The sequence below is a fragment of the Corvus brachyrhynchos genome, unplaced genomic scaffold (assembly GCF_000691975.1).
Source record: "Corvus brachyrhynchos isolate BGI_N302 unplaced genomic scaffold, ASM69197v1 scaffold115, whole genome shotgun sequence".
In the NCBI taxonomy this organism is placed as follows: Eukaryota; Metazoa; Chordata; class Aves; order Passeriformes; family Corvidae; genus Corvus; species Corvus brachyrhynchos.
The window spans coordinates 18,637,420-18,650,431 of NW_008239553.1; the positions used below are offsets into that span (position 1 = coordinate 18,637,420).

The 13,012-nt window shown below is 38.6% G+C and overlaps 1 protein-coding gene across 2 annotated transcripts in view; it reads right to left on the reverse strand.

Annotated features, from left to right (window-relative positions):
- Positions 1-7,998: 7,998 nt before the first annotated feature.
- PRKD1 (protein kinase D1) overlaps positions 7,999-13,012 on the reverse strand; it is a 120,143-nt gene continuing 115,129 nt past the window's right edge. Inside the window, exons 18-19 of one of the 2 annotated variants that reach the window (XM_017742190.1) lie at positions 11,169-11,254; positions 7,999-8,970 (exon numbers count right to left, since the gene is read on the reverse strand). In XM_017742190.1, the coding sequence (XP_017597679.1) occupies positions 8,752-8,970; positions 11,169-11,254 (305 nt within the window). In that variant the 3' untranslated portion in view covers positions 7,999-8,751. The remainder of the gene's footprint in view (positions 8,971-11,168; positions 11,255-13,012) is intronic. The other variant, XM_008639565.2, reaches the window with a different exon arrangement.

Here is a 13,012-nt window from a genome sequence, read left to right on the forward strand (position 1 = left end):
GCTCCTTATTCAATATTACAGTTTAAAAATAAAGTCTGCAGTGGGTTGGAAATAAGAAGTTGTTAATATGTATCTACTAAAAAGAAAAAAAAAAAAAAAACACCAAATCCACATCCCAAAACCCCGAAAGTATGAAAAGATATTGATAATGGAGTAAAATCACACAGCCTCTTATTTTACAATTATCATGCAAATCAGACAACATAAGCTAATGGTTACTGGATGGCTCCGAGAATTGGCAATGCCCTGGCATTTTTGTCTTTGATCACTGGTTTGAGTTCAATCTAGTATTGTGATATTACCCACTTGGCTCAAAAGAGGTTGCTTTGGTGGTTTCAGGCAAATGCATGGTTTGTCACATAATAAAATGATGACAGCTACTTGGCAAAGAGATTTGAAAGAGGAGGCTAAGGCTTTGTCTGAACAGTAAAGTTGGGCTACTTATGAGAGTTTAGTTCAAGTGATAATATTGTCTGGATCTACTCGTATACCTATTTTTGTATGAGTAGGGATTTAACCACTACGGTTATAAGATACTTTTGTGCTCATATAAATATGTCTACTTTAGAAGCTGTGCCAATAGAATTTTATTGGTAAAAGCCCCAGCTTAACCATCAAAAGAGTGCAAATATTGAGAGAGGATTAGAGTAATAAATTAATTTCAGCACTCTTAAGGCTATGAATACATGAATAAGTCTGCTTGAAACAAATTAGACCAGGAGTATGTGAACCAAGATTTTAAATATGTGTGATAGGAGAGTTATTAAGCATGCAGAATATTGCAGCATTTATAATACTAGTCCTGCATCCTCTGCAGTACCTTACCTTTTCACTCTGTTGTCTCCTTCCCAGAATTAATATCTTCATATGCTGTCTGCTATAAGAGTGGAAGAGCTGGAAGGCAGTCTCCTTCCTTCTGTCCAAAAGCTGCCTGAGCCTCCTCAAAAGCAAAAACATGTAGCAGATCTACAGTAAATGTGGTAACAGTGGGTCTGTGAGATGCAGAAGGCACTGGGTGGATGCAAGGGCAAAGCCCTGAGGCTTTTAAAGGAAGGGCAGGGAGGGCCCTCTGCCCCAGGAACTGGAGCCTAGCCACAAGATGCTTCCAGGGACAAACAAGGTCAGTTTTGACTGGAAGGCTGGGAAACAAGACACAGAAGAAATTGTATTTCTAGTACAGTCACTGACAACTCTGTCCTCTTGATTGAAAGAGTAAATTATGTTATGTAACCATACTTTTTATTCATATAGCACTGTGAAGGATTTTACTGCTATCACCAATCACTGACAAACAAGTCTCTTTGTGTGTGCATTCATTACTACCTCAAGCTCTACATTTTGCACAGCGATAGGGGATGCATAGGTGAAGTTTAATCTAACATACCATTAAACTATATTCTGCTTTGTCACAGTACTTTGTTAGTAATGTGCTGAGAGATTTGTGCTAAACAAGGCTGGAAACCCATGGATCTGCCAGGACTAACTAGTGCCTGTCATTAGGACTTCAAGGGCTGTGCCTTTATTGGGCAGTCAGCCTATGGGCACTGTGACCTCTGAGGCAACTGTGGTTGTAGTTACAGGGAGTCTGTGTATTTACAAGTACTTCAAATGTGTGACAAAGATATATTTTTGTAAATGGATTGTAATTCACACTTTATGGACACAGTATACCCTTTGTCTCCCACAGAACATCTCATCTAATGGTCTTTGGATGCATCTAAGTTAACTGGAAAGGTGAGAATATATCACTTAGTATGCCTGCCTTTTATTGGCTTTGGGTTCAAGGTTACTGCTCTCTGTGCCCGAGTCATTCATTTACTTTCTTTGTCAGTTTGCCATCTACAAATGTAGCTAAATATAGAAACATGAGAAGCTGACTGAGAATATTGTACATTCCTGCATATTTTTGAATATTGCATTTTCCGCGTGTCAGTAATCCACAAGAAGACTAGGATATGTTAGGTTAATATCTGTCTGTGTAGGTACTCTTGTACTGAGACTGATTTTTTATTAATGTGAGCTAGTTTAGAGCAAGCCAGTTCATGCATTCAAACCTATGTTACCCCACCTGTGAAGCTCAAGCAGTTGTATCCTTTCTCACAGGCAAGTGGCTAATAGTCATAAATTGTCAGAATACGTAAAAATATTGCGCATCTCAATTGTTGCAAAAAGGGGGGAACAGGTATACTGGATACCCGGCAGTTTTGTGCATCTCAATTGTTGCAAAAAGGGGAACAGGTATACTGGATACCCGGCAGTTTTGCTTTATGGTCTTCCCAATTTCTATGTGCGCATTCAGCGTCCTAATCCTAAAACTTTCTCTGAATTTCCTGAAATGTTGTGATCTTGAAAAGCAACAGTCTATGGAATTTTTCCTTCCTGTTTTACTGAGCTCTGAGAATGAGAAGGGGTATTTCAGCTTTAAATAAATACTTCCTGATGACTCTTTGCTTTAGTAGGAACTCTTCCAACTTTAATGTTAGCGTATACGCATATACATACATCTGCATTTTTTAGCCAAGAGAGGCTGTTTTCAGACCACAATGAATATGAAGAGGCCATTATCAGAGTCAAAGCAGTTAACCTTAAACTGGCCCATTTTCCAGATGGAACTTGATGTGCAAAACTTCCCATTAGGATAAAGGCGAAGTTAAGTTCAACCCAGGAACATAAAAAGTGCTCCTTATTAAGATCTCCTTATTTCCCTAAGAAAGACTACAGTAATTATGTTTTACTAGTAGGTCTCATTTTGCCTATTGGAGGTTTTCCAGTCTGGAGCTGTGAGCCAAATGCCTGCTCTAACTTTTCATCACTTAGTGCCATGCATATTCTTGATTGTACTTCCTTTTGGCAGATGACACAGTAAAGCCTGTGGATACATACATTTTACGTGAGCATGCGGTTTTTAAATCACCTTAATTATTGTTTTTATTAAGATTCCTATTCATAACACATGTAGGGATCAGCTGTGGTGAGCACAGAGATACGCCATGAGCAAAAGTGGCAAGCTTAGAAACCCCAGCAGTGCCTAATTACTCTCTGAAGACCTTAAATCCTATTTCAGAAGAAATCAGAAAGCCTGAAACACCTAGAAACCCTTAGGGATTCATGCTTGCAAACATAATTCACTTTTGAGAAATACAGTTAAGTACTCGGATGCGTGACTTCTGGCAAACTCAGCTACAGTAGCAGAATGCCCTCAGCCTCCTTCCTGCCCTTTCCCAGACACCAGAGCCAGCAGAATGAAGCATCACAGCTCTAATTCACAATTGGACAAATTAAATTAAACATTAAGATAAAAACTGTGCTTAGATTCTTCTGAGTGTCAACCAGAAGAGTCGAAATATTCTATTTTTGCTCTGTTATAAGGCCAGTAACAAACAGCTGGAGGCTGAGACAGTAACATCTTAAACTGCTGCAGCTGTTTACTTGGTAAATGTGAGCCAGGTCCCTCAAGTCAATTTTTCTTTTTTTTAAGAATGTGTCAGTTAAGTTTCCATGTATTAAATTCAGTGACCTAACTGCTCAAATAGCTCATGTTTTATATGCCTAAGTCAACAGAGGAACCAGAACATCTACTTGCTTTTCAAAGGGTAGTTATTAGGACTCTGAAAAAACAGTCCCCATTAAAAGTGTCAGAGGTCATTACCAGTAAGTCACTCTTCATTTTGGAAGTTATACAGAAAACTATTTAAGTTATAGTTGGCAAATGTATCATAAATTTATATTGAAAAATAGTTTGTCTTGATAGAAATACTTCAATAGAATCTGCCAATTTTTGTCAAATTTTGGCAGCACACACATGCTTACAGATTTCGGCATTTGCCTTAAAGGCACATTTTCATCATGCCTGTTTTCCTTGTAGCTCCCCTGGTTGGCACCCTGCCTGGCAGACTTCTGCAGCGTGAGGCCTCAGGTTCTCCAGACTCACAGAAGAGATAGATTCCCTCAGTTTAGGGCCTTAGTGCTTGCATGCCCAAGCAAAACATTTCATTTCATGGAACCTTTCAAAAGAGCAAGTTTTCAGTCTGAAACTGAAGTAGACTTTTATTAAATTCTTATTTGTGAACAGCTGATGTTCAAGCTTGTAGATGTGCTTAGGCAGCAAAATAGTTTATGCTTCTTTTCATGTCTGCTCCCTGTTCTTCACCAAAATAAAGCAATGATCCACCAAGAAGCACAGACAAATATTAGCTCACCTAGCAGACTCCAATTTCAGCACTGACTTGTTCCAGCTGCTAGAAACTAGGTAATCAAAAAACAAGGTGAAATTGCATCCCATTCACATGTCAAATTTGTCACCACTGTAAAGTGCCTGATCTACCAAGACAGTTCCTCTGGTTTATGTTTGATTTGGTTGAGTTCTTTCCCACCTGGCATATGCATGGGAAAACCCCAGGAATATGAGATTTTAGTTCAGATGCCATAGGTCTGGTGAGGCAGAAGGTGGCCAGTGCAGTAGGTGCCTGCTTTCCTTTGTTGAATACATTATGGCCTATTTTTCTAGGGAAAAAAAATTAGTTTCTACATGAAAGTAGCAAGTTTAGCTAAGTTTGGGATGCTACATAACTACAGGTACTAGTCTCTAGAGTATGTGCATGAAGTAGAGCTTTTCCAATATTTTGCTAGACCTAGCTGAATACTACTGCACCATAATCCATAACTACCCAACTGATCTTTTGCCCAGTCTTATGGACTGAAGTAGTATATGAGGGTTAACCTACCTAGTGATTAATTCTTAAAATTTGCCTAGAAGGTTTTTTCCTTTTTCCCCAGTTTGAAAGGATGCCAAGTATCTTTATCAGCTTGTTAACATTTTCCCATCACCTCTACAACTTCAATGTCCAGGATAAATTCAGGACAAATGCAGAACGGTGTTGGTTTACCCAATAATGTAAAACAAACAATCTCTCAAATAAAAAAGACTGTTATTAACACAAAATACAGATAGCTATTGCCTTGACATGAGAACAGGATGTACTGCTTTCTAATCCCTGGGGAGGTGAATCTCTAGGAAGGCTTTTCAGGAGTGAGGTCTAGAGGAGTAAGAAAAGGGAGGATGAAAAACAGGGAAGGTAGAATATCCAACTGGTTTTGAAGAGATCCTGCTAAGATGAGAATGAGGAGGTCTGATATATATCTGAGACAATGGAAAAGAAAGGCATACTGGCAGGAATTCCCTTCCCTCCTGTGATATGAAGATGTGGATGGATGGATGGATGGATGGATGGATGGACGGTATCCCGTGGCTGAGCAGCTGCATGACACTTGAGCTGTACAAATTGCACAAGTGCATGCTTTTGCTCACCTTGTTTTAGTTAAACTACCTGGACAAGACACTGCATAAACTAAGCGTATCTGAATGACTAAGGATTGTAGAAGTGAAAATGGCAACTTAACATAAACCAGAAGTTCTGACTTCCAAGTATATGTTGGATACCTCTCTGCATTTCACAGCTAAGTTTTGACACAATAAACATGATAACCTGTGCACATGTGCTTGATATGCATAGGATATGGTGTTGCACAGCAGGAAAGGAAATACCATCAACAGATCCTCAGGTCAACACTTATATGCAGCATAGTCACTTGGTTTTACTTCCATGATGCATGCGCAGGAACTGTTGGCCTAATGGAAAATGGTAAAGGCCATGGAAATATTATCACAGAGTAGCTTACCGTTCTCTTTTCCCAAGTAAAAAAAGCAAAGGAAAATTATACAGGACAACACAACCCCAGATTTGCTTCAGTACACTTTGATGCTGGTGTGTCTGGAAGAGCAAGTTTCCATTTAGGCTAAGAGTTAGGAATCAGTGAATTCATCCGGCTGGCTGAAATGCAAACAGTTCAAATTTCACAGTGCAACATTTTTGAACAGCAGCAGGGAAAATTTTAATGTATTATATTGGCTAATGGCAGATCATTATTTGAAAAGCAATGAATATTTGCACAAGTTTCTTAAAGTGATGAAGCAAGCTTCAGTGCTCAAAAACCCCCACAAAAACAGAACAAGCATGGAGAGGAAAGGAAGTGAAATATTCCCCTAGTAATAAGAGTTCCTTGGAAATCATGTTAAGTAGCTAGTCAGAAAGTTTCTCAGGATAGAAATTCATTTATACTTTTGTCTTTGCTCTGTTAGCAAACAGTTTATCAAAAGTGCTCCATGACAAAAAAGTTTATTAACATAGCCCCGTGCTTAGCAAACCCATGTGCATGCTGAGGATTTTGATGGAAGAAATCAGCAGACACTGGGGTTTAGCTAAAGTACTCAGTGGTCTTCTTCCTTCACTAGAAGTTGCACTGTTTTTATTTTTGTCACCCAGCTTCTTAGAGATGCTATTGCAAGTTGCAGTGGTTTGCTATCTCTCTTAATTTGTACACTACTGTCCATGCTTAAGAACAGAGTGCCAGTATGCTATTTAGTATTTCTGAGAATTCATCTGTGTTGCTAAAAACTACCTTTGCTCAAGAGTTGGTACACTAATTGTAAATGAAACCAAGTCACTAATAAAATCCCAACTCACCTAAATTTGTCAGTAGGAAATCTGAGCTCTAAATCTGTTACTGATTAATACCAAGAGAATGACACAACAAAATTAAGGCACTTTTGTGAGTCCTGGCTCCTTATGAGCAGTCATGATATCAGCATCTGAACCAAGTCTATACAACTCTGGTAATTTTCCTAATTTCCTTTAAGAAAAATTAGTTTATTTGACTTGACCCCTGGAGTACTCATAGAATGGAATATATATAATCTTTATATATATGTTGAGTCCACCAGGGCACCTGTAAGTGGACTTACTTTTAAATATACACAAGTACATACACTTTTACTGACAGAAAATTTGATAATCAGCCCAAGTCTAATTTTATGTTTACTTTACAGTCAACTGATGATTAAGCTTAAGGCTGAAAGAAAAATAAACAATGGCCAATCATTAGCCAATTTTCAGTCTTAGAGGAACTTCCTGACAGAAAATATAGACATGGCAGAAAATACAGCATGGCAGAATAATCAACACATTCGAACTTGCCCAACAAGAGCTGCTTCAGAAGATGTCACAAGGCCAGGATTATCTGAGACCTTCTTCAAAAACTGAAGTAGAAAAGGATTTTTTTTTTTGTATAAATAATTTTTTACAATACTTTTTAATTTTCTAAAATATCTTTTTTTTCCTGTTTGAATAGAGGTGCCTTTTCTTAATTTCCTCTACAGTACATACTATCCAGCAGAGGTGCAAAATACCTAGGAATAATTCTTCTGGCTTTCGTTATGTTATGTATCTGGCAAAAATCTTCTCAGGAAAAAACTCTTCTACAATGAAAGAATGGATTTATCTACTGAAGAGCTCATGATTCTAACAAAAAGCCAAGATTTGAGCAGTGAAGGTTTATCATATGTGGATATTAGCTCTTATCTTTGCATACTTCTGCTTGCCATCCAATGTATTTTTACATTTTTAACCTCAGTCTTCAATACCTATACATGAACTGGTTTTTTGCCAAGATAGACCATGGGGTAGAATAAATTTCAGCTTTTCTCCAAGTTACTCTGTCATGTGTTTTTATAGTGCAGCCTGAACATCTCTCACTGTTAAAACTAAATGGCGTAGTGTTGGCAGTCTACGTATTTGTTAGAAATGACAATTAGTATCTTCAAAGTTTTCAGGGGAAGAAGAGCAAGAAAGATCTGCAGTACCTTTTCAGTTCAGTGGAACTCAGAGGAAAAGCAGAAGCAGCACATTTCTCGAAGAGCTAAACTCCCTTCAATGCATCCTCAACTTCCCAACTCCCTCATTATGCTTCAAACCTGACTGAACTCCTGATACAAAATCAGTCCAATTAGGTTCTTATAAAACATGTGTGATAGGTACAGAGGTTATCCAGCAGCATTTTCCCACCTACCTCCACACTGTCTTCTAAATGATGAATTATTTTATTCCATGTACTTCTGATGCCACTCCAGGAATACTTTAAACAGAAAGTTTCATCAATGAATCTGTTTTAACAAGACTTTTATTGAAAACATACACAAAGTCAACACGTTATTTAGCTTCTGAATTTACATATTAAAGAATATTCATATTAGAGAAGAATATTTTAAGAAAAGGGGAAATACAACTGACATTCTGCAGTATATATTTTACTAAGGCATTTAGGCTTAAGAGCAAGTTTACTGTGTGTATGCGTATCTACATGCACAACCACACAAATACACACAGGTTATCTGATTTGAAACTGTACAGTTCTATGCAAATCATTCTTTTTTGCCTTTCCTATTTTTAGAACACTAAATAAAGCTTTTATCCAAATGGTAGAAGTTGTTCACAGAACAGCAGTTATAATCTACTCTTCAAGAGTTTGCTTACAATTACAATACTAACAATGCACAAAAAACCCCCAAGATCTTCACGGGAAAGTTCTCTCTTACCAAAATGAGGCTCAAGTAAGAAAAACACTAGTTTGCAAAGGCACCGTGGAGACAGGTTTTAATACATTAAATACAACATGAATCATTCACAATAACAAGTTTAGTGTTTCTGGGAACTTTTGTAAATACAACACAGTTGGTCACACAAAAATGTTTCTGTTGATTTGTCTTGGCAACTCAGATATATCAACAGTGTAACAGCATAACAGCTTTGTTCCCATCTGACAGAAAATAATGGCAGTTCTGCAAGGCAAACGTTAAACCTGACCGTATGTATTTATTAATTCCACAGTGTTTTGACAGATTATAGGGGATGCAACTTAAAGGATGCTGACACGCTCACTGAGGGCTTTCATTTCTGTTTCTTCTAGCTTGGTGTTTTCGTTACGGTTAGCACTTGGGCTGATGAGGTGTGCTGGATACTGCAATCCATGTTCTTCTGAATACTGTTCCCACCGGGAGTCATCACTTTCATGGGTGATGTAACGTTCCCCCATTTTGCATTCCAGTTCCCTTAAATCTAACCAGGTTTGGTAGTCCTGAAAAAGAATAACAGTATTACTTTTAGATTTCCTAAAATAAATCATATTTCCTTCTGCTATCAATAATATGCAAAGTGCTATTAACTCAGCTATCTAAGGGTCATCTCTATTGCTCTAGAATCGAAAAATCTTATAATATATAAACATGAAATCTGCCTAAAGATATAAATCTCATCTCTAGAGGATTTTTTGATAATTTTATTAAACTCTGTCACAAGTATAGTATTGAGATATTACAGGTTGTTTTGCAAAATGGACAGATATGTATAGATTGCCATAATGTCTAACTGAGGAATGGTGGTAAAGCAATTCCTCACGCTAGTCACAAGACGAATAAGGAAGAAGAAACATCTTTAAGTCATACATGTACATTCTAGTGATCTGTATCAGATAGTCAAGGCAGGTGAGTCTGCGTCTCAGTAGATGCAGAATATAAATTCAGCTTGGGCTAAAAAAACCTCCATTTCCAAACTTGGGCAGTTACTGGTGTGCTCAAAGAAACGTATACATCTAAACATTAAGGTAGTTTGGAACTCCCTGTTGACAGTCAAATATAAGGCTGAAGTTAGTTTGAGTCTCATGCTTTTTACACCATCATGCTCTGCAGCCTCCCATCTGTCAAAAGTATACAAGTTTAATAATTTCTTTTCTTATTCCCACCCAAAGCACACATGAAGCTGCAGTAATAGAGCCAATCCTAGCCCCATCCAGACTAATCTCTCCTCATGATCCTGTATCCAGTTTCCTTTTTTCTCCTTCATCTTGTCTCAGCCTAAGACACAATCCTAACCACCTAGCCAAAGCACCAGAAAGCCCAAACACTGTAAATGCATAAAGCTTTCATCTTTAGTATCTCATATGCTTTGGCCCATTTCCTACAGTCATCCTCTCAGAGACCACCATTAAGTCTCACTGCCCTGTAACCCTGCCCTGTAAGGAAAAATAACCATTTCTATCTTGCCTTAGCCTGCAAGGTAGGACTCTTCTAGACAAGAGGACTCATCCCATCCCTGGTCCTGGGGCTGCTGCTGACACCTCCACTCACTATTGCACTAGCAATAAAATTGGATGCAGAGGACAAGGACCCTGTCCTGTCACATGAGACAGCCAGCATCCTTGTTGCAGACCTTAACCCAGACACTTCTGGTTCCCAAAGACTCAGGCAAATACATTCTGGAATGGTTGCCAGGGAGCAGAAGAGCAGTCTTGGAGGAAAAAACTAGTGAGGGACAGGAAATCTGAGATGAAGAAAGCAAGCTCCAGATAAATGTCCCCGAGAAAGGTGGGGTGCAGCGTGGGAGGTTACAGCCCTTGTCCTCCTATACCAGAAGGTCACCATATACTTTGAGAAACAGTATCAGCTATAAAATACCAGAGTAGGATCAGTTTTCTGGTTTGATAAAGATTCCTTTGGGATTGGGGATTATGTATCTGATCTATACCATGCCTGTGCCATGATTACTTTCTTAGATGCAAACAAAGATCCCTTGGGAGATCTCACAGGCTGATGTATCTGTCTGGCCTCAGCCTGTCCTCATCCTCAGGGAGGGACACAATGCCCTGGCCTGGGCTGTCCCCAGGCTTCCCTGCTCCTTAGGGATGGTAGGACAGGCCCCGGCTCCTCACTGCACTGTCTTAGTCCTTGAATTTGCAGTGATTTGGCTGCTGCCAGGATAAAAAAAAAATTACCATATGTTGAGCACGAGACAGAGGCTGCTAGCATCTTAGAAATTCCTTACACCTCAGTTTTTAGTTGAAGAATTCAGTTGAATGGAGCTAATATATTTTCCTGGAAAGCATACAATTTCACTAGTTTTTGTGATGACTGCGAAGTGAAAGCCTGTTGAATAATTTTAATAAGAAGTGAATCAGAGTAAACTCCAGGCAGTGAAATAATGTAAGTCAAATGACTACAGGGGTTTTTTTTATATACATAATTTTCTCAATAGACAAATATAATAAAATATTTTTGTTGTGTATTTTGAAAGCATGAGACTGTTTCGTATTGGAATCTAGTATTTCAGAAATTAATGAGAAACTATAGGTAAATTGGTGAATGAGCATGAGGTTCTAAGGATCTGAAAACATCTTCAGGTTTTTAGATTTTCTTAGATCCTGCTGTGCTTAAAGATGAAGATTTGTTATATGTTTAGAGTCTAAATGCGTAAGTAAAACCATGAAATTTGTAGAAATACCTGTAACCATGGGTGGCTTAACGTTTTGTCCACACTGTAGCGCTTTCTCATTTTCACTTGCAACAAATTATTTATGAGATCAATAGCTGAAAAGAAATAATATTGGAAAACGTTAGTTTAAACGTATTTGTTTCAACTAGGACATGCAAAGAGAGAGCTACACAGACATCGTAGTTGTAAAAAGTGGGCAGTAAACGATATATATGTATATTATTTCTTTGAGACTTTCAGTATCACTTTTAGCTGACAGCAGCACCTTCCCAGTCACTGAGTGGAGAAATGAGGTTTTGTAAGTCACCAAGTCTTGCAATACTATTCTTTTGAACTGAGCATTGCTTCTACATGCTAGTCAAGAGACTACAGTTTCAGAAACTTCTTTTACAAATTTCATAATTTCTATGGTTTTGGAGTCAATGGTTCACTGAGGTTCACAGAATCGCAGAATGGTTTAGGCTGGAAAGGTCCTTAAAGATCCAACTCTCCTACCATGGGCAGAGACACCTTCTACTAGCCCCGACTGCTCAAAGCCCTGTCCAACTTGAACACTTCCACAGATGGGGCATCCACAACTTCTCTGAGAAACCTGTCCACTGTATCATCACCCTTACAGTGATTTCTTCCTAATAAGCAACCTCTTCCTAATAACCAACCTAAACCTATCCTCTTTCAGTTCAGAGGAATTAGCCCTTGTCCTATCACTACATGTAAAAGGTCTCTCCAGCTCTCTTGTAGCCTCCTTTAGGTAGCTCAAGGTGCTATATGGTCTCCCTGGAAACTTCTCCAGGCTGAACAAACCCAACTCTTTCACCCTGCAGGTACGTGTGCTGTGGTTCCTGAAGGGATTAGGCCCATGAGCCAATGACCAGTACATGGAACTGCAATGAGTGACCCATATGGAAAAATCTCTGGAATGAGACTGGTGAGCTTTGAATGCAATTACAAAAAACATTAAAAAAAAAAATGAGGTTATCATGAAAGGCTAAATCCTATTAGGTGCTAAATGTTCAGCATGTGTGCTGGTGGAAAGTTACTGTTATTACAGAACAACTGACAAGCCACAGGGAATGATAATATTCCAGCAATTTCTCCATTTCATCACATTATCCCTTGGCATGTCCAAAGCATGCTGGTTGACATCTTTATTTCTCTGTTCATATCATGGTGACAGGGAAAGATGGTCCTTAAAGTAACACAGACACATGGCACCACTGAGGGGCATTGGGTCTGAAACATGTCAGATGGGTATTGTCGCCAGCTGGGTATTGAAGGAGCTGAATAATCTTCTTTTCTGTTTTAAGAGTACAAGATGGGACAGAATTCTTTGAACCAATTACCTCTGGGATTGTATTTCGTACAACAATATGGAAAAGCTTTTCTTTATTAAGAGACTTCCTCTCTGCAGGCTCAATTTGCCATCTTGGGCTTTATGTGTGTTTCTGCCATGGAGAAGAGCACAATGAAAACAATGTCCAGGAAAATGGGAATGCACACAGCAGTCTATCTGAATTTATGCAGTTAGTTTGACAGACAAACCTATTCTTAGCAATAGGAGACTATCACTAAAGCAACCCTGACTTCCTGGTGATGAAAACTGTCTTGGAAATCAAAGCAATTGTGGGAATGAGAGAAAACAAATCTAAGGACTTTTGACAAAGAAAGCATTGCCAGAGGCTCAGAGCCACTTTTCCTGGAACAGATGGTCCTAATTTTACTTTTCTGTTGTGGACAAACAGATTCTTATCTACTGTCTCTTTTAGCATCAAGTACAGTTATGGTAAATTTTCTAACTCGTGTTTATTGTGTTCCCTCTCAAAATGCTGGTGAAATGGATATGGGATAAGAAA